This window comes from Agelaius tricolor, unplaced genomic scaffold, assembly GCF_023055355.1.
Source record: "Agelaius tricolor isolate 1412-34295 unplaced genomic scaffold, bAgeTri1.0.p SCAF_15, whole genome shotgun sequence".
Lineage (NCBI taxonomy): Eukaryota > Metazoa > Chordata > Aves > Passeriformes > Icteridae > Agelaius > Agelaius tricolor.
The window spans coordinates 12285766-12307812 of NW_027269275.1; the positions used below are offsets into that span (position 1 = coordinate 12285766).

General features: G+C 40.3%; 1 protein-coding gene across 1 annotated transcript in view; it reads left to right on the forward strand.

Moving 5' to 3' along the window:
- Positions 1–2658: 2658 nt before the first annotated feature.
- MMP2 (matrix metallopeptidase 2) overlaps positions 2659–22047 on the forward strand; it is a 28505-nt gene continuing 9116 nt past the window's right edge. The window contains exons 1-9 of the mRNA XM_071440405.1: positions 2659–2977; positions 6420–6646; positions 8067–8215; positions 10369–10497; positions 11226–11399; positions 16183–16356; positions 17959–18132; positions 19185–19340; positions 21121–21268. Coding sequence (XP_071296506.1) covers positions 2834–2977; positions 6420–6646; positions 8067–8215; positions 10369–10497; positions 11226–11399; positions 16183–16356; positions 17959–18132; positions 19185–19340; positions 21121–21268 — 1475 coding nt within the window. The 5' untranslated portion in view covers positions 2659–2833. The remainder of the gene's footprint in view (positions 2978–6419; positions 6647–8066; positions 8216–10368; positions 10498–11225; positions 11400–16182; positions 16357–17958; positions 18133–19184; positions 19341–21120; positions 21269–22047) is intronic.

Genomic DNA, 22047 nt, shown 5'->3' on the forward strand with positions numbered 1-22047 from the left:
ATGTCCCCACTGCCAGGCTTGAGCCCCACTGCACTCCCAGCCTGTCAAAGCAGCACCTCTGTAGCACACTAAGAACAGGATGATGGCATAGAGCTAAAAGACAAATAGAAGGAGATAAGAAGCATTTTACCTTGAATATAGTCTCAATACAATAGGACTTCTACTCTAACAAAGTGTCACCAGAATTTATTTTGCTTTGCCAATCTGAAAGAGGGCAGCTCAGCCAGTATCTCTGATGTCATGTGCTAATGAAAGAGAATGTTTTCACTCACTGCTCAGAAACTCAATCTGTTGGTTCACCCAAAACCCATAAATCAAATATTCTATTATGTATTATGTTTCCTAATTGAACATAACTTGCTTAACTGCTCACACACTGAAGTAGTACCAGCAAAGCAATTTACCAGCAAAAATGCAAACAAAGGTGAGAAACAATGCTTCACTGCAGGTCTATTCTGTTGCTTTCTGTTGCCAATTTCTTTTACAAAGTGTATTTAAAAGATGACCTCAACCTACCCTCCCTGCCAGCAAGGATAAGAAACAGAATACAGTGAGATTTTCAAACTGCACAGACATCACAGTCTATTCAAAGTTTCCTCATCCATTTCTGATCCAATATTCATTAGGACAGACAGAGAACAGAGCATTCATTAGTTTTCAATGAGGCTTATGAGTGCAACTGGAATGTTCCAGGACACATTTGGCTTTAAACAGCTTCACCACAGTACCCTTCTAAATGAAAGCTGCTAAGCTGTCATAAATTACATTAAAATTCTTATGAAAATGACGTGGTTCTCATGCCTTAAGATTTACATCAGTCTTTGACCTGACATGGAGCACAGAGATAACTGCAGAATTTGCAACACGATACATAATATTTGTACTTGCTTAATTAAGGAGACCCAGGAGTAACTTGGCACATGGAGTGAAGGCTTCCTTGGCCTTTGTTCTCTTGCAGTGTCACATGTCCAGATACAAATATGAGCTGTCATCACAAACAAAGCAGAAGAGTCATTCCCCACAACCAAGTACAGGCTCTGGAAAAACAGCATCATATTTTCAGAACTGCTGTGCTTATTAAGGCAACACTTTAAATGACCATGGATTTTTGCTGATGGGGAAAAGCTAAAAAAGCATGTGTCATTTCAAAGCTGAGCCATTAGGGGAAAGTTGTTCACTGTAACTCAAGTCAGGTCAGATTCATTCCTGAAAGGATGAGTGGGGATAAATACAAAGCCACTTGCTGACAAAGACAGCTCCATTCACACACAAGTTCCTGTAACTCCTCATTCTCTCCTGAGCCTCAAGTGTCCTTTCCCATAGCTGATTCACCCAGCAGCCCTGCATACAACTGCTCTGTTGGGCTCCAGGTGGGAGAGTATGGGAGCAAATCCCCTGCAAATGCTTTCTCCATGAGCCCCTCAGCCCTCTCCTTGAAATCCTTGCCTTTATGAAAGGCTGTTCACATCATGGATGATGGGGTGCAGTTAGCAAAATAGCTCGATATTAGCATAAATCTAACAACTGCCAATATTAACTATTTACAACCAATTATCAAATATCAGTGAACATGAAACACCTGCATATTAGCAGCCCTATCTGATAACAAGTCGTACCTGGAAAACTTTCATTTATCACTGATTGGAAAGCCTTGGCAATCTCTATGGTGACATACAGGTCAGAGGAACGTTCATAGCTGGACTTGTGTTCAGTAGAAACAGTAGACCCTTGGCTGCCCAGAACACAGTTTGCAATCATGCTGAATTGCCAGCCTCCCATCTTGAAAAATCGTGAGCCAAATCTCCAGATTGGGGAAATTCAGCTAACATAATATTCCACTCATAACAGCACCTCAAAGCCAGCAATATTATGAATGACACAATAAATTACTGTCCATGACAATGGCCATATTTACACCAAAATTTCAGATTAAGGCAGTTGCACCAGGCGCTCAAACTCCCATTACAAGCAAACACTGAATTTTGTACAGATTCCCTGGCATCCTTTATTTCTGTTCATTTCTGTTGCTGAATCTGCCTAATTATCTTTTACCCTATAGGGGTAAGGTGATACCTGCTGGTGGCCAAGCCCAAAGCTGGTTCTGGACCCAACCAGCCACAATGATCTTCCTGAGAGCCCTGCACATTGTGCAGAGAGCAGGCAGGGAGCGAGGCTCACAGGGAGCACGGTGAGCCCTGAGTACAGACCCACCCTCTGTGTAGCCTCAGCTGCACTGCCCTGTGCAGGGTCTGTCTCAAAATCCATCATCAAAATGTTTGCTGTAAAGTACTGTGTGGGAGCATAATCACACATGACTAAAATATATCATTATATCTATGCCAAAAAATAGGCTAAAAAATAGTAAAAAATGCTTAGCCAGGAAAATAATGCTTAGTAATTTATTTCTCTTTTCCTTTTTTTTAAATTTAAAATATATGTGAGATACCTTGTCTTCAAGATTAAGTCAGGTTTTGTTTTTTCCTCTTCTATGGCATAAATAAATACTTTCATATATGCAAATGAGGAGAAAATGTGGCCTCTTTTAGCAATAGTAACGATCTGCCTGTTGCTACCTTAAAATCACAGCAATCACATCTGGTAACTGCCCTTTTCTCATGTTTCCACTAGTTTTCAGACTTCCTCTTGTGGTAGCTTGAGACTGCGCATCTGGATGTTTTAAACATACAAAGGAACTGCTGGAGCAAGCAAAAGGGAGCACGGTGCTCAGAGTCAAGATGTGCAGATAAGCAACTGGTGCACTTTGCAGCTAAAGTAACGGAGGGACGGTGGGGAAAAGCTTTTTTCCAAAGAGGAGAGCACAAGTTTAGGCAGAATGAAGACTCACATTGGCCGTGGCTTCGTTTTTAAAGTACTATTCGTCCAAGTTTATCTTTTTAACAGAACTTTAGCCGCGCCGTCACCAATCATTAAGTTTCCTGGAGACAGCACTCCCAAAACAGACAAAGAGCTAGCAGTGGTAAGTTGTTGGTTTCATCTTTGCTTTGGATTTCTATTGTTGTTTCATAAGCAGATGTTTCTTTCTTGATTCAGCTGAGGCTAAGGAATGACTGTGGCATTCTTTCCCTGGAGTCTCTGGAAGTGCTAGCTGGCTAGCAAAGGTATCAGCTTTCAAAAGTTAAAACTGGAGCCAAGTAATGTTTCCTCTCTTAAAATTTTTTAAGCCAGCAAAGAAAGTCGGTTTTTTGTTGTTTTTTTTCCCTTAAGTCTCAAGGTACAAAATATATTCATGAAATCATCATGACTATAATCAAAATATTGCAATGGTAAGAGGGGAGAAGGGCAAATAAGAGACATCTAATTTTTTTACTTAAATCAAGTAGAAGTGGAGGCAGTCGAGACTCCCTTAATGTATATACAGCTTTCAGAAGTGTGTTTTCCAGAATGTTTACTGTGGGTTGCATAAACACTACTTTAAGGGACACTACAACTGAAAGCTGGCTCAAATTTCAGAAGCCATTGTGACTGGTTTTGACTTTGGAAAACAATCTCACCAAGGTTTAAAGAATTTTTTTTCCCAAATCCAATCTGGAACAAAAAAAGGAGTTTGTATTTCTGTATATTAGCAAATTATAGCTCTAACTCTACAGCATTTTATTCTAACATTTTTTTAGCCCTGTGGACATTCATAAAAGTGACATTATGGGGAAGTCCATTTAAAGTGAGATTGAGATGGATTATCCTTATTTTAGCATGTAAATTATAGATAAATTATAGACTAATTATTTCTCTTCTTCAGCAGTAAATCCATTTTAAGGAGGATTGAGATAAATTATTCTTATTTTGGGACATAGAGACTGGAAAGTTGGTCACTTTTCTTTAGGAGTTTGTGTGCATCTTGGGAGAGCTTGCCAGGTTAAAGAAGGTCTGGGGGAGGGTACAGAGAGAATTTCCAGTTGGGAGCTGTGTCAGAAAGTTTAGGAAAAACAGACAAACTGACCCAAATAGGGCATTCCTCAGCAGTTAACAAAACAAATGCACCCAAGGTTTTGCCTTAGCAGCACAGTAGCCAAGAGCTGGGGGCAGGGGCAGTGCATTTGGGAGAGGAGAGTGGGGTCCCACGTGTCTAAGAGCAATTTAACCACTCTAAGAGAATCTGTTTTCTTTGACACAGCCAGGCTTTTATTTGATAACTGCGATCCACATCTCCCCTCATCTCTGTTTCTTTCAAACAACCTATTTATTATGTGTACTCAGAGGAAAATTACAAGCTGCTTTAACACTGCAGTCCTTCTTTGTCTTTCTTGGGCAATGCTAACTGGCTGCCTTTCCTCACGCCCTCCATCAGGACAGCCCCAACACTCAGCATCAGAACACAAATTGCTATGTTGCAGCTGGACCCTGTTTCATTAATGGGCTGGATCAAAATTCCAGATCACCACAGCTCCCTGCTGACTCTGAGGAAACTGCATTTCACAGCCTAGGCCAAGATGTGGTTTGCATAGACATTACATTTTCTTTAAGATTCTCTCCTCATAGAACAGCTGATCTTGGTCATTTCTCATCTTCAATAAAATCTCCATTTTAGGAAAAACTAAAAGGGGTTGGTTAGCTTTTTATTTAGAATCCTAGCAAGTAAAATTCTTCACCATGGCTCAGTTTAAAGTTTTGATTGTATAGCTTGCTCCCAAACCTAAAATGGCAAGAGCAGCAGCCTGGTTCCTCAGTCAGTCCTGACGTGCAGTCTGCATCACACCAGGTACATCATTGGGGGATGCAAGCAGAAGCATAAGAAAACCCATCAAACTACATGAAATGAAAATTGGGATAGGAACCAAACTGGCTTATTTGATTATGCTCTCAATGCATTTCACATAATTTCCACCAGGCCCCATTAACTATGTGTGGAGAGCAGCTCAGTGGAAGCAAAGATGAAGCCACTGTGTGTCCTTTATTTGCCAGTCCCCACTGAAGAAATAGCACATCAGAGGTTACAAAAATCACAAAAACTAGCCACAGTCTGTGCTCAGTCGTGATGGATGGAGGACCTTCTGAAGGAAATGGTGTAACATCTTGATTAAATCCTTTTCTGAGTAATCCCTGAACCATTTCCTATGCTGGGCAGATGAGGTTGGCCTGGACTTTGAGGAGGGTGGTGAAAGCTAGGCTTGACCAACTGCAGTTACCAAATATCCTCTGCTTTATTTTGCCGGTGTTGTGGTTTTATTCCCAGTCTCCTGGGTGAATTTAAGCAATTAATTAGACACATGAAACAAGGTTTCTCTTAGGAATACTTGGTGGCACAAGAACTTAAATGTGCAGTCATTTCATCAGGCTTCTTGTAATCCTGAGTTTGAAATAGTTCTCCCTGATATTCCTCGTCTATTTTTGGCAAATGTACCTTTACCTTATTCAGGTGTTTTCTTCCCTTGGACTCGTAGTTAATATCTGGGCTACAATACCTGAAGGGTGTTTCTCCTGAGCTGCAGACTGTTTTTACTGGGAAGATCAGTAACTTGCAACCTTCCAGTCTCACAGCACCATTGGCCAGGGCATCCCTCAGCTCTGTGCAGTGCCAAGCACCCATGTGGGTGCACTTTGGGAATACCTGCCTTTTCACATGGCCGTAGCTTCTCTTTCATAGAGGGGCATAAAACACTGTAAACCCATCCTTAAGAGAAGGGGAGAAGACTTTTGTGGGTGTTATTTTAAGAGATGAAATTAATGTGATTTGTGCCATCTTTTGGGTCCCTTATGACCACTCTTTTTTTAATGTGAAAGAATTTTGTGAACTGCCACCACAGCTGTATCAGAAGCATCGGTCTGGCCATAATGTACTGGAGCATTCAATGGAGTTTTAAGTATGCAAATATTGATTGGCTGCAGTGTCCAAGAAACTGAGATGTTACCAAATACTTTCTTCCTCAGGTCTTTGCAATGTCTGAGTCAAAAGCAAATACATCCAACACTCAAACAACTCTGTTGGTTTGAGTAAAGAATGGGGTTTTTCTTTGCAATCAGTGTGGTCTCATTTGTGGGGTTGCTTTGATTTCTTGAGAAGTTTCTCAATAATGCAGAATCTTCCAAGAAAACATTGCACAAAGTCTAAAACTGTAAGCAGATTTATATATAATAAAGAAACAAAAAAAAAAGACAAACCCATTTTTACTTTGCAGTTCTACATTACAGCTCTATGCTCTAATAACTAAAAGCAATTCATTAAGAAAATATGATAGCTAAGAATGGAAATAATTGTTTAATTTGCAACAACATGTGATCAAGGATGCTTTGTGTCAATTAAGATTCTGCTGATCCCTCACTTACTAGTAATTGTAATTTTTAAAAGAAAACTTGCAAATTACAGAAGGAAAGCTAACATGGAATTATAGTACTTATTTATAATGATTAACTATTTATTTTATGAATTTTAAAGTCTTTGTTCTGTGCTTTTTTTTCCCAAGCAATACCTGAATAAATACTATGGCTGCCCAAAAGACAGTTGCAATTTATTTGTCCTGAAAGATACCCTGAAGAAAATGCAGAAATTTTTTGGGCTGCCTGAAACAGGAGATCTGGATCAAAATACTATTGAGACAATGAAGAAACCCCGCTGTGGTAACCCTGATGTAGCCAATTACAACTTCTTTGCAAGAAAGCCAAAATGGGAAAAGAATCATATAACATACAGGTACAGACTGGTAATGGTGGGGTCTGTTCACACATACCCATAGCACTTCCAAGAAATAAAGAAGGCACTTAGAAATGCAGTAGCTGTTTAGAGGGCTAGACAAGAGTCCTTGAGTTAGAACCCCCTGGTGTTTGGATAACCACCAAATGCTCTAACAAACACCTCTGTTGTTTCAAATTGTAATATTAACATTCCGGTTCTGGTTGAAACTGAAGAGGTTTTGGGTTTACTCTTTGCTCTGCAGAGAGCATCCCAAGGGAGCTGGAGCAGGAGCATCTCACCTGCCCATCTGCTCCAGGAGGACCAAAGTACTCATTGATTGCAGAGGCCAAACTCCTCTTCATTTTGCAGTCCTAAAAACGAGACGATTAAATAAATTTTAAAATCAAACAACTGTATTTCAGATACATACAAACATGAGTTACATCAAGTAACAAGTTCCAACTATTGCAATAAGTTTGCCATATTCTAATTTCATCTTCTTCTGATGAGTTAGGGACCAATACAGCCCTCATTGTGGTAAAAAACTCATTACCTTAGGTGGCCCATGGGCAAACATCTACCACCAATGAGAAAAACCAGCAGATTTGTTGCGGCTGCTTGACTTAGTCTGCTGTTCCCTCACAAGTTTGGATTCAAAGCATTCCTTGGGCTGCAACTAACCTAATAATGACTGAAAAAACCCGTGGCAGCTCTCACAGCCCCTGCTTGCTGATGTGTTTCCTCCGAATCTTCCTCATCCTCCTTAGGCACAAAGTAGTTTCTCTCACTATGCACATTGCCTGTGCTGCAAAGAATTGGAAACTTGTCTTTACATGGAATATAACAGGTTATAATATAAGGCACTAAGTCCAATTAAAACATACAAAGAAGAAGAAAGCAGCACACTTAAGAGTTTGTCCCTTTCTCAGGTCAGGCCTACAGCTTTGTCTTACATGCTTTTTCCTCCTATTTCCCCATGTATTTTATTGTCATGTACCCCACATACAGATAAAGGATTAGCATTCCACGGGGATTAAACAATATATGGATAGCAGCAAAGGTGAGGGAGAAGGGCTGCTTTTCTGTTCTGATTAAAGAGCAAAACAATTCACACTTGAAACTTTCAGAATGTTACTGAGCTCCTTTTCTGGTCTCAGTGCTGATGCAAAACCCAGAATGTTTTGTGCAAGGCCCACTGCCATCCAGGCTTTACAGCCTCTGGGTTTATAATTTTCTTCTTGCTGCTGAGTCAATTCCAAAAGAAAATAAACAGTAAGTGCCACATCTAAACTCATCTCGGAATCAAAGGGAGGTGTTTGGGTCTCAGTGTTACCTCTCAGCTGGTTTCACTGCTGAGCCTCCTCAGTGTGCTGAGCAGCAAACAGCTAACAGAGGGAGGATGTTTGTGTGTTACTTCACTGTTCCTTTTACCTCCAAGGATTATAGGCTACACCCCGGATTTGGACCCTGAGACAGTAGATGATGCCTTTGCTCGAGCCTTTCAAGTCTGGAGTGATGTCACACCGCTGAGATTTAACCGGATACACGATGGAGAAGCAGACATTATGATTAATTTTGGTCGATGGGGTATATTTTTCTATTTTTACTTATGTTTTTGGTTTTGTTCCTGTCATTAATCCTCAGTTTAGAATGATCCACCCTCAATAAGTAGCACCCATGAGCTTTTCTGGCAGGCCTTGTCCTAGTTCACACTTGGCTCATATAAGCTAAGATCTAATTCCACTAAGACTTTTTCTTATACATTAGAAAGAGAGAAGTATTTATACAATATACTTACACTATATTTATCTTTCCAAAAGAGAATTGCTAGGGGCAACATTTTATTTTTAAATTTACAAATCAGAAATAGAACTGAGACATATTGGTATAGATCTTCAGATGGTGTGAGCTGGCTTCCTGCCACAGAAGAGAATGGAATGCCATCATACCATTTATTTATAGCTCTGTATATCTGTAGTTATAGTTCTGTATATCTGTTTTCCAGTGACAGTGGTGAGGGTTCTAACATATTAGAGCTTAAAAAAATGGATTTTTGACTTCCAATTTTGACTCTATAGCTGGTTTCCATTCTTTTATCATGGCAGAATGCAAGCTTTCAATGCATTCTTTATCTTGAAGAACTTAAAATACTATAAGCTGAACTATGGTTTGAGTACAGCTGATGATGGGTGACATGATTCATTTTCATTGTGCATGTCTTCTCAATTAATTTTGGTTTCCCCTGAAAAAATTTTTATGGCTTTTCAGTGTAAACATGGGACATTTAACTTCTTCTGGATAGTCACAGAATTTTTAATACTAATGAAGATACTTCTGCAGCCAATTTCTTGGGAGGTAGACTTTGGAAGTTAAGTGAACAGTTCAAAGAACAACTGAGCTCTTTGTAAAAGCTTTCATTTCAAGCTGGTTTTCTTTGCTTTAGCTACTGATGAGTTGACCTCAAAAGCTGCAGAGATTCTGTACACTCAGGACTTCAGATCCTCATCCAGACTGGCTTGGTTTGCAAAAAAAAAAAAAAAAAAAAAAAGTCTACAAAAGCAGAAGTGTTTCTGCTGGTTTTAGTACTTGGCTATAGCCAGCTAAGAAACTGTGGGCAAAGAGCTCCTTCCACATTCACTCATTGCTATCACTTTATTGCAGGTCAGATTCATAGGGGCTGAGACATCCATGAGGTTTCTTCATTTTTAACCCTTCTCTTAAGTAAAGGCTCTACTTTGAAATAAATGGGAGGTGCAGCACCTAATATAGGTCAAAATCCTGTACTTCACAAGAGACACACAGGTCTCCTGAAGGGAATTAACTGAGCTAGTATTAGGAGTGACACCAGCCTGAAATCAGTGTAACAGAGGAGAGAATCAGGCCTGTGTATTTAGGGCTTCTGTTAAATGCCAAGACATCAGACCAAAAGCCCAGAAATGATGCAAGTGGAGATGCTGGCAGCCAGCTTTGATGCACAGGTCAGTGTGGTGGGAGAGCTATGAATACCAGGGCTATGCCTGTGCCAGCCTCCTTTCCCACAAGTGGTGAACTTCCAAGAAAATCCTTCAGTGTAATATCAGCAGAGCTGCTTAACCTGCTGCTGCCCTGTGAGCTGCTGAGTCCTGGAGTGCTTGGAGTGAAGGAGGAGCAGGCTCCTTCAGGGCTCAGAGCAGCAGGAGCAAGCTGGCTTTACAGAGCCCACTGCTGAGACCGCCAGCTGTGCCTTCCTGCTGGGGCACTGAGTACCCTGCACAAAGGAGAGGGCACAGCAACCTCAGCTGCAGCAGAGAAGAGCAGCCTGCAAAGTGAAATCTGCCTTCACTTTCCAATCTCTGTGTTGGAGAGTGGCAGGAACTACCTGAAAATATCCCTCATACACAATTTTTAAGTTACAACTCCCTATCAGCCCCCACCAAGAAACAGCACTGTGTGTGCAGTCATACGTCTCAGGTACTACACTTCACTGTTCTTCACAATTTTTGATTTCTTTCCACCACACTTAGGAGATATAAAACACCATCCTGTGACAGCTGCAGTGCTGACACTTCATGTTCTTTGTAAGAACTGGCTGCTTCTCTTCTGGATCAGTCTTGCTAGTACAACCCAAACCAGTAAATTCACTCACTAAAGTATTCTGCTGCTGTCTTGGATGGGAAAGGACACATGATAATCATCATTCATGTATGGACTCTGCCTGAGATCATTAGAAACTGCTCTTTTTTGTCTGCTCACTCCTGCAGAGCATGGTGATGGCTATCCCTTTGATGGCAAAGATGGGCTCCTGGCTCATGCCTTTGCACCAGGACCAGGAATTGGAGGAGACTCCCATTTTGATGATGATGAGCTGTGGACTCTTGGGGAGGGACAAGGTACCAGACTTTTTCATGTTTCAGAACATATGGCCTGCTGGCTGCTCTATTTTAATGCTGCATTAAATGCTTTCTTTGACTGTCACTAAATATTAGCAGGTGAAAATTCATTTACATAATTTAAAAATTCTGCCATTAAAAAAATGCTATCCATAAGTAACTTATCTACGCATTAGTATATATATTCCAGCACCAATACTGTATTCATAAGTCTCCATGTGACACACTGAAATAAACCCCAGGATCTGGGTGTGTCTGTGTTTCCACCCTGTCCCCTCTGCTACAGCAAATGTCATGCAAGCCCCATTGGAAATACCAAAGTGGTTTATGAGGCACAAGGCATGTTCAGCTCATGTTCAGCTGCTGCCTGGAACCTTTGAAACTATACTGAACGTTTTAGACCATATTACTTAAGAAATTAAATTACTAAATATATTAACAGCACCTTTTTAACTTTGCCTTGCCATAGTAACAACATATATATTTTTCTGGGCTGATTCTAACACTTCACCATGAGTAATATCCATGGAATTATTTTAAAATTACCAGTTTATATTTCAGCTATGATCATCTTGCCAATAGAGAGACCAGCAGCATATTGAATTTCAAAGTGAAAATTCAGACTGCATTTCTATATCAGTACCTTCCAGGAAAACAAGATGCCCAGAAACTGTATTTTTTGTATCAGTGGGTGGCTAATTTCACCACTGCATTTGTTCTCCTTATAGTGGTCAGAGTGAAGTATGGAAATGCAGATGGTGAATATTGCAAATTTCCCTTCTGGTTCAATGGCAAGGAGTACAACAGCTGCACAGATGCAGGACGCAGTGATGGATTCCTCTGGTGCTCCACAACCCAAGACTTCGATGCAGATGGGAAATATGGATTTTGTCCCCATGAGTGTGAGTAGACAATGATTCTACTGGTTTTTTCCTGGTAAACTGTTCCCTTTTTCTTTGCTCATCCACTTCTTCTTGTGCTTTTCCCACTTCTTTCCCTTTCAGATAAAGGAATGAATGTCTTTCAGAATGGTTTTTTTTCAGAATGTCTTTCTAATGTTTTAGAAGTTTTCATGGACTGTACTTCATTTCTACCTTTTTGGAATTTGAACAGAACTCTCTTTCACAAGAATTTTATTTCATATTTGGAAAGATTAATTTGCAGATTAGACAAAATGCATAATGTCATCATGTAGCCATAACTTTTTAAAATTTTTTAAGTATACAAGATTATCATTATCTTTCAAATGTATTTATGACAATATGTTTCCTGTTAAAACAACAGGAACACATATTTCTGTGTTTGAAAATCTTGATGAGTCTTTACAGCTTGAGGATATAGCATTTCAGACAATTTATTGGTATGAGTGTAAATTTCAGCTCCTGTACATCACACAGGAAACCTTTAGAGAAGCAATAAAGTATAATTGGCTGTAGCCCACTGAGATAATTTATCAGCAGTGAGAAGAGCAGAGATGGTAAGGTGCTTTCAGCCACTTGTTCCAACTCCTGTTTGCTAGTTCCTAGCACATATATAACAGCCATTCCCAGTACTGCAGTTTCCACATTCATTTTTTTCCCTTTGTACATAACCAACTATTAGCTCTAGGGAGGGTTTCATCAATCTTTACCTTTCATATCAAGCCCTGGGTCACTAAAACTCCTGCCTACTACCCCTGGGTCATAACAAATAGGAGAGTCTTGGAAGAGAACAAACCAGAAAGCAATGGTGCTTTTTTCCAGATTCATGCTAATCCTGCTTGAAACAATAGTACTAAACTTACAATATTCTGGCTACATGCAGTCAGTACAAGGAAAGAGAATGCAGATGGCTGAAAGAAAATTAGTGATGCCTTAAACTAACAACACATGTTCAGGGGTTTGCCAGCCCAAGAGTGCTCAGGTAGAGCCCAACATGTCCCAGCACACAAGTCCTGTCACACATGTACCTGTATTAATATGTATATGTCTGAAAAGAAATGCATTTTTCAAAAGTTTGCAGGTATGTGTACATAGAAAAAATTCAAAACAGGGTTCTCTGGAATCCTGTTGTAGTCAAACATTAAATGTATTCCTGCTTGACAAATTTTTGGGCTTTTTCAAGCAGGACCATACAGTTTCAAATACAAGATTATGTATTTTCTGCATCAGGATGGTGGTGGTTTCCAAAGACAATCTGTTCTAGAACATATCATTCTTCTAGCCCTAATGTGATAAAAAGTTATTCTTTAATTTCAAAACCCCTAATTACCTGTTATAAGTCACATTTAGAGCAGGGATCTACCCTGGTGACAGCTATTTATACAGCTATAGAGGATGAACAAGCAGGAGTATGAACTTTATACAGACTGCAATTAATTTTTTTAAAAGTTATTTTTAGTGGTATGACTTTCAGGATATTTATTTCAGCAGGCTATAAGTGTGCACATGCACATAACTGCACGATAATTTTTTTTTTTTTTTGTGAAACTTTCATCTCCTTCATTTCCCACCTTTCCCCAAACCTCCTCTTCCTCAGGTTAATTCTTTCAGCCAGAAAAGATAAAAATTTGGCTCATTTCTTTAAAATACTGCAAGCACTCAGATGCAGTCAGAAGGAAGCCCAGATTATAGGCAGCTGAAGAAATGGAAATCCACATAGCCTGACTCATACACCTTTGTAACATCCTAAAGTCATGCAAGGCTGAAAATGTGAGCAGTGAAGCCCTGTCAGAGAGGGCTGGTTCTGAAAGTGAAGTTCCTGGAAATGCCAGTGTCAAGGTTTCTGAAATGGAACAGAAGGGTTTCAGCCTTTTGTTTCTGATGTAATTGTTTTGCAAGACCCACGAACAGTTATGCACAGATGTTTCTTGTTAAATGCAGAGTGGCATTGTTCACTCATTATTCCAAGGCACCATTTGCTAAACCCCATCTAATGCATTCAGATAGGGGAGGATTTACATCAGACACTCTGTGCTGGGGGCAGCATTCCTGGTGTTGGCCTTTGTTTCTCTCATGCTTAACTCACTGAAGTTAGTTTCAATTCTTCTCATTATAGAGCCACAGTGCATGTATGGCAACATCTTCACTGCTATGGTGCTGCACCAGGCTTCTCTAAAGCCAATCCCAGATCTGTACCCCAAATTTGTAAACTGATTGAACTGTAGTTTGTCAAAGCAAAAGGTAAAGCAGAAAGTTATCTACCTACTACACAAATCTTATACAGGTGTGCTGAACTTCTTTGGGATCAAGGGATCTTGATATCTCTCATTTCCAAACTCCACTGACACTGCAGGCAGTTTAGGCTCCTAACTTTGGTCCTGCAAGACCTAACAATCTGCTCTCTGCCTCACACTCACCCCAGCTCCTACAGGCTGCTGCCTGTCAGCTCTCCCTGGCAGAGCCCTCCTGGAGCTGCAGCCACCTCCACCTTGGATCAGTGCCACGGGGGTTTTAGCACCTTTCCAGCCTGAGGTTTCCTGACATCACAACTGGTTGATTTTTCTAGGAAGAGCTAAAAGTGAAGTTCACATATCAGTAATGCCCAGTCTGAATCTGCTCTCATGTCAGTGTATCTTCACCAGTTTTTAAATTGCTGAGCTTACCATGAGGCAGAACAAGGCCCTTTAAGATCCCCTTACAAGTAAATTGCCCCTTTGTTTTAGGGAAACTGCCCCAGTCTCCAACTTTCATTAACATTAAAGTAATTTTATAGTAAGGAGGGGGGATTGAAAACTTAATAAACCATTGTTGTTACCATCATATGATGTAGCCTCAAGCAAAATGAAAAACTGCATTCTGACTGTGACTCAGAAAGGCTGCATGCAAACTGAGACTGGCTTTCCATATGGTTTTTGCAACTTAGCCACATGTAAACCAATATAAAAAAGGCTATTAAAATGCAGAGTTTGCCAGACCTAGAGCTGGAAGCAGCTCATGGTAAATGAGTCATCTAAACAACTCAGTTTAACTTTGCTCTCCAATTCTATCATTACTTCAAAAAGATATATAAAGTCCTTCTCCAATCACAATAGCCACAGTCCTACTTAATGCACCTTTCCTATCTTAGCACAGCATCTGAGACAAAAACCAACATTTGCAGGTTGCTTTTTTGGGAGCACGGGGTGTGTTGCAGACAGGACCCCGTCCATGCCCAGGATGGAGAAGGATAGAATCACTCTTGAAGGCAGAGCAGAAGAGTGTGAGCCAGGCCTGCAAAGCTCCAATCCTCTCATTAGTGGGACTGGAACTTCTATAACTTACTGTTTCGTGTCCCTCATGCTGTGGCCAATTACTGCTTTAAGTGCAAAAGGCAAAATGCACCATCTGTGTCACAATATCCCACTGTCAGAAGCCTTTCCCAATCACCCTTAGGCCAGAAGAGGTCTGAGGGGTTTATTTGGTGTTACTCTAAAGAAGCACACACATAAACAATGCCTCTTCCCACTTATGCATCAGACTAAGCAAAAGCAAAGCCCCTCAGACCCCTCAAACACTGAGGCTGCAATGGCTGTTGAGTCATCAAAAACAGCACCAAAGTTAGAATTAACCTGCCAAGCTTCCCACATACATATTTGGATTTAAACTGGATGAGAGACAGGGGAAAAGGTGCCCTTGGACACCTTAAAAAGGCTAAATCGTGTAGTGCCCTTCTTAAAACTCCGGGGGAATTAGCATATGAATGCATGAAGGACTTTTCATCTCTGTTCAGGGCAAGGCCTGGAGCAGTTTGTTGCTTTCACAGTCTCCTCTCACCAGCACATGGCACAGCACATTGTCCTACCACAGAGGAGTCCCACTGATAGAGCAGCCAGGAGAAGACACAGTCAGATTCACAAGATGTCTGATACTCCAAGTCACCTGCATTTTCATAAATTCAATTTGAACACGCTTTTTTTTTTAAACATCAGCATGTGAGATTGTATTTGTCTTCCTCTAGATATTCCAGAAAGTTTAGTAAAATCCTAAATCCAGTCCCAGAACTCAAGTTATTTTAATCTGAACCATTTTAATCCCTCATCCATGAGAAAGGTTTCTGGTTCTCAGGGTTGAGCCAAGGGGCCTTGTTTGTGCATATGGACTGACAATAAACACTCTTCATCCCCTCCCCCAGAAGACCAATACAAAACCTTCAGGAGCACTGACCAAGCAAAGGGCAGGAGAAGCCTCCAGTGTTCAGCTTTCTTGGACCAGTCATACTTGTCCTCTCCAGCTTCCCTATTGAGTGGCTGAGCAGAGATTCTCAGAAATGAGAAGCAAATATAGAGGAAGAACCAACAGGTTATTATTCAATTTTACTGTACACCAGCATTTTGAGCAACTCTTCCCAAATCTGCCATTCCAGCCAACATCTCTGACAGAAGGCAAATGAATCAGCACAGAGCTCAGGAACATGAGTGACTTGCTCAGAACCCAGTTTCTAAATGCTATTTTAAGAAGGAATATCAAGTTTGTGTTATGAGTTTGTGCTGAGATCAATCAGTCATTCCCTTCTGTACACTTGTGAGGCTGTAACAGCCCTGGTCTCTCTTGCCAAGGCATTTCAGTGCTGGTGTAAAACAGAGGTTCTGAGTGTGAAGCACATCACATCTGATGGGTGTCCACTGTCTGTCCAGACCTGGGCACATTCCCACAGGCACACACACTGGGATTCCTTGTTGATACTGAGCTTTGTGTATTCACATTTTCCCTTCTCTTCTCCCTGCAGCACTTTTTACAATGGGTGGCAATGGTGATGGGCAGCCATGCAAGTTTCCCTTCAAATTCCAAGGCCAGTCCTACGAGCAGTGCACGACAGAAGGCAGGACAGACGGGTACCGATGGTGCGGGACCACTGAAGACTACGACAGAGATAAGAAATACGGATTCTGCCCAGAGACTGGTATGAGGAGCATTGCTTGCTTGTTCATTGTTTTAACAAGTCTCCTTTGGCACACTTTCACCAGAGCACACAAAAGTTGATGAGTTAAACAAAATTTCAGCAGAGGTGGCCAAGGATGTAACTGGAACAGGAGCAATCTGCTGGTGTATCACAGCACAGGTTTGTCAGGAACACAAATGGCAATGAACCTACAAATGCCTGGCTACCACTGCAGGATAATTACAAGCAGATTACAATTTGTTAATGGCCCTGGAAGGGAAGTCTCATGAGACAGAAGAAAGTATGAATATTATTTTAGCTTAATACTTACAATGTACACTTGTAAAAAGGAATCCTGTTTAGTACGTTAAACTTGTGTTAATAGATCTTTTCAGCAATTCAAAAAAGCCAAGTGAAATGGTTTAGCCATGAAAAGAAATTTCAGCTTTCTTCACACTTTTTCATACTTCCTAACTTGAGTGTTACTATATAAAGGAACAAAATTAATTTATAGTGTTGAATAGCTTGGCAGGTATTCATTTTGTGACACTAGAGCCATAAGTATAGAGATGAAGTGAACCATGGCAGCTCTAAAATCTCTGTCTTTTAACAGAGCCAATGGGAAGCTACATTCAAACCTACATGCATCCTGCTTTTTGATTTTTTGGGGTTTCTTGAAAATGGCCTTAGAAATACTTGTACCTGCACATAAAAGTATTATTTCTTATATACTACTGCCATATACTACATAGATGAGAACACAGGAAAATTTCTCAAGTTTCTGCAAACATAATGGATTAAAAAAAGTTATCCCCATTTAATACATCCTTTTTAATACATCCATTTCTAGAAAATGTTTAAAATCACATGATTTTCAACAGTATTCTGCTGTTTATTATATTATATTAAATCTATTTATATTATAGATTATATATATTGAATATAATATAATATAATATAATATAATATAATATAATATAATATAATATAATATAAAGCTTTTTCTTCAGTGGGACACCCTCCAGCCAGGTGGATATTCAACAGCTCTTTAACCTTTCTGACACTAACCCTACCTTCCACCTAAACACTCTAAAACACTTTAAAATAACACCAGGAATGAGCATTAAAAGATACTTGCTGCACAATCACCTTCCAAAGAAGATAAAGCAGAAAGTTATCCCACAATTCAAGCTGTACCATCACAATAACATTTGCAGAAAGTGTGTGGGAACTGAAACTTCAGTGCAAATGTATTAGCCAGTCTCCTAAAAAATAAAGTGAATTTAAGTATTTTTATGTAGCCACATCTTTAGCATTTGTTGTTTTCTCCACAGATAGTCTTAGTAAAATGCATAAGTTCAACTGCTGCTTTCCCAGAGCTGTGAACATGAGTCCAGGGCTCCTTCTCACCCCCACCAAAACTATTGGCAAGTCTATTGCAATCGCAACGTGCAGAATTTTTCCTTTTTAATTCTGTCAGGCAACTTTCAAATATTACTTTTAACCTTACTCTTTTTATTTTTAGAATGACCGCACTAGTTCTGCTTCCTTCCTGCTTGAGTGCAGTAAAGGAGATGCAAAAGGGACCCCCTTCTCACAGTGTTTTCCTGTCATTTTGCACAGCCATGTCAACAGTTGGTGGGAACTCCGAGGGCGCTCCCTGTGTGTTCCCCTTCATCTTCCTGGGGAACAAGTACGAGTCGTGCACGAGCGCGGGGCGCAGCGACGGCAAGCTCTGGTGCGCCTCCACCAGCAGCTACGACGACGACCGCAAGTGGGGCTTCTGTCCCGACCAAGGTGACGCCTCCTGTCACAACACAGGGCTCGCTGGGCAGTGCCCATGGCAGCACCTCTGCAATCATGTCACGCTCATCGCTCCAGCAATTTGCATTTTGCTGAAATCTCAGCAAAATCCCTGGACTGAAGCGTGAGATGACAGCTAGAGTCACACCCAGAGCTTGTCTGAAATATTGAGATTTTCTAAAGCTATAGTGATTCAGGATCCTTCCAAAATTCAAAACCATGAAATAAATTAATGAATAAATAGATTTTTTCTCCACCAGTTTTTTCTTCTGAGGCTAAAAGCCACAAGTGCTATAGTATTTCTCTAGTATGCAATAAATTATACACTGATACAAATTAGGAGCAAACACTAAATGTAAAAAATTAATACATTAGTGAGTGATATTGGGAAGGATGAAAAACATGTTCAAAAAGTGAGACAGTATAAAGTTTATGTGGTTAGTATCATTATTTAAAATTATTTTGGTTAATATTTGTCATAATTTAACAAGGGCAAAAGGCTTTTTACATCTTTACAAATAAATGCTAGACTTGGGGGGTTATTCTAGGAAGAAAGAAATACAACAAATTTCAGAGACTGTTTGGGCATAATTGATAAAATCTCATTCTATGATATAAGGTCATTTCTAACCTAACAATATTTGGTACACCAGTACTGATTCAAAGTCTATTCTCAGAGGCACATATTTACAGACCTGCTTATCACTTACAAGCCATTTCATGGTGAAAAGCAAGATTTGATATCTAGATTGCAAGTACAATTCTTCTGTACCTAAAAGAGATGTCCAAAGTTATTTGCTACACTTCCTTTTCTCACACAAGTATTAAGGCTGTGCTCAGAGTCACTTGCATGGAAGACAGCAGCCAAGATCACCCACAAAGGAAGGTTTTAGAATCTCTCCAGTGAAATGTCATTATTGGCAATAGGTGTGACGTTCCCCATGGGAGGCTGTAAATATTAAGCTTTATTATTTATTGTGAATAACCTGTGTGGTGCAATTCTATTTAAATGCAAGCAGCTAACACTGTCCTCCTGTGTCATTCAGGGTACAGTCTCTTCCTGGTTGCTGCCCATGAGTTTGGCCATGCCATGGGATTAGAGCACTCCGAGGACCCGGGAGCTCTCATGGCCCCCATCTACACCTACACCAAGAACTTCCGGCTCTCTCAGGATGACATTAAAGGGATCCAGGAGCTGTATGGTAAAGTCCTCCCCCATCAGCAGAACTCTTCAGAAAATCAGCCAGCACAGGTTGAAATCTGGGACTCAGGATTTGCAGTAAATTACAAACAGCCCAATCCCACCAATGCCAGAAATATCCTCTGCTCCTTTCCCCCTGCTTTCTTCATATTACCAGGCCTCCTACTTCAATCAAATATCACAACTTAAGGATGACAGATCACTAAATTTACTGAATGAAAAGGAGCATGAAAAGAAAACACCCCATAAACAAAATTTTAGATAAAATCTTCTAGTGCCTTTACTGGGACAATGAAATGCCGTGTTTGTCTCTAGTTTGAAATACCTGAAATGGGTGGGCTTGGATGTTACTTTCTTTCAAAATTCTGAGTTTCCCAGATTGTGGCCCTCTGCAAGAGGGGAAGGATGTTGTTTCCTGTGTCCCAGCTTGGAAACAGCTCACATTGCCTTCCCACAATTCAAGCTATACCATCACAATAACATTTGCAGAAAGTGTGTGGGAGCTGAAACTTCAGTGCAAATGTATTAGGCAGACTCCTAAAGAAAAAGTGATTTTAAGTATTTTTATGTAACTACATCTTTAGCATTTGTTGTTTTCTCCACATATAGTCTTAGTAAAATGCATAAGTGGTATCATGATTAAGATTCCTTCCATGGATACATTTTCCACCCTGCAGAGGCACCAGTACACTCCAGTCAATTAAGCAGTCATTGTCATATTCCATTTCTCTTTCTGTGCTTGTCACTTTTCTACTGAGAGATCTTTTTAACTGTGACTATATTCTACAGTATTCCCCACCTCAGAAATTTTAATAAGAATATGCCAAAAATATTATCACATGAGACAAAAATCTGATTTGAATCTTCATTATTCCTTGTTCTTAGCTGCTTTAATTAAGAATGGGAATTGAGACATGGTCAAGATTAAGTGAGATTTCTGAGCCCACACTGTGTATCTTTGATAAGAGTTCAGAACTTAACCCAGGTGTCTTAAAGCATGCTTCAAGATCCAAGATGAAACTATCTTTCTTCATCTTTCTAACTCATATAACCCTTTACAAACAGCTTTCCATGTAAAATAAGGATTCAAGAAGAACTTTTCTCGCTTTGTTATTATCACAAATCAACTACACTCAATTTTTTTCTCATACAGTAAATTAACCCAATGTCTGAGAAAAATAGGCAAATGCCTCAAGCCAAATAATAATACCAAATAAAATAAACCAGATGGCAAAATGCATGCTCTGAAAAGCACACTTTGTTTCTTGGTGAGGGCAGAAAGATCATACAAATGGCTCAAAATGCAGCTTTGTAACTTGCCAAATATTGGCACTTCTTTAAAAAAGATAAATCCACTTTGACATCTTTCTCAGCTGAGCTGCACATAATTCTGAGTACAAGGACTTTGAAATCTTTATCTTTATTCTTTCCTTCTTTTTAGAAGCCAGCAAAATAAAAATTGTAATGTTCACTTCTGAACCCAGTATAGCCACTTGTAATTATCTCTCAGGTTAAACAGGCAGCTCAGCCCAGACAGACTCACACAGGTCCCACGTCTCAAATGAGGCCACAGAGAGGATAAAGGCAGGAGTGGAAGTCAAGGTTTCTTCAGCTCTGCTCAACCACCCTTCTTCTGAAGAGATCTCATTATCAGTTTTTCCTCCTTCAAGAACCCTCCCCAAATGATTGCCCTTTTAGAAACCATGGCAGCTCTTGTTCTCCACATAACCTGTGCAGCCCTTCATTTCCATGTGACAAAATGTCTCTGTTCACCATCACAGAGGTGTCACCTGATGTGGGGCCAGGACCAGGACCAGGCCCAGGCCCACAGCCAACCCTTGGACCTGTCACTCCAGAGCTCTGCAAGCATGAAATTGTGTTTGATGGAGTAGCACAAATTAGAGGAGAAACGTTTTTCTTCAAAGACAGGTAAGTGAGATAAATTGCTTATCAAGAGAACCTCAAGTGAAGGAATCTGTGAGACCTATTCACCAAAATCTAGAAATTTGTTATCAGGCACAACATCCACCCTTTGTTTTGTGTGTTCAGAGATGGGTAAGTGTCCCGATCAACTCCTAAGGAAATGGAAATGGTTTCATTCAGGCTGAGTCCAAAGTCATTAAATAACAGCATTATGTGACTCATGGGTGCTGTAACAACACATCAAGGACACTGGTGATTGGGATTGGCCACATGTGTGCAAAGCCTCCAAGACAGAAGGCACCAAAGGCATTTTGGATGCAAAAGCAGGAACACTCCTCATAAAATGAGGTGGCAGCTCAGCTGCAGCTCCCCCTGCCTTTGCCAGAGCCTGTGCTACCCAACTGCTCAGCAATGAAGAGCATCTCCTAAGGAGTATGGGACTTGGCAGCACCATTGTGAGAGACACTAGAGCTCCTTTCTCTAGCTCCTTTTTCAGCAAGATATATGAAGCATTTATCACTATGCTGCATGATTTAACTCTACTTAGCAGCTTTCAGTAACAAAAAAAACAGGATTAGTTAGTTGATTTTTAAGGGTAAATACCATGATTCCATGTATTTCCCTTTAGATCAAATCTATATGATACCCAGCATAATGGTGCTTTAGGTTTGAAGTTGGACTTAATCTTTATCACAGGCTTTGTGTTTTAGCAATACAGAAATGGAATTTAAACTTTCTGCTAGTAAGAAGCCTCAATTGGTCTGTGGGGATCACCCTGATATCTT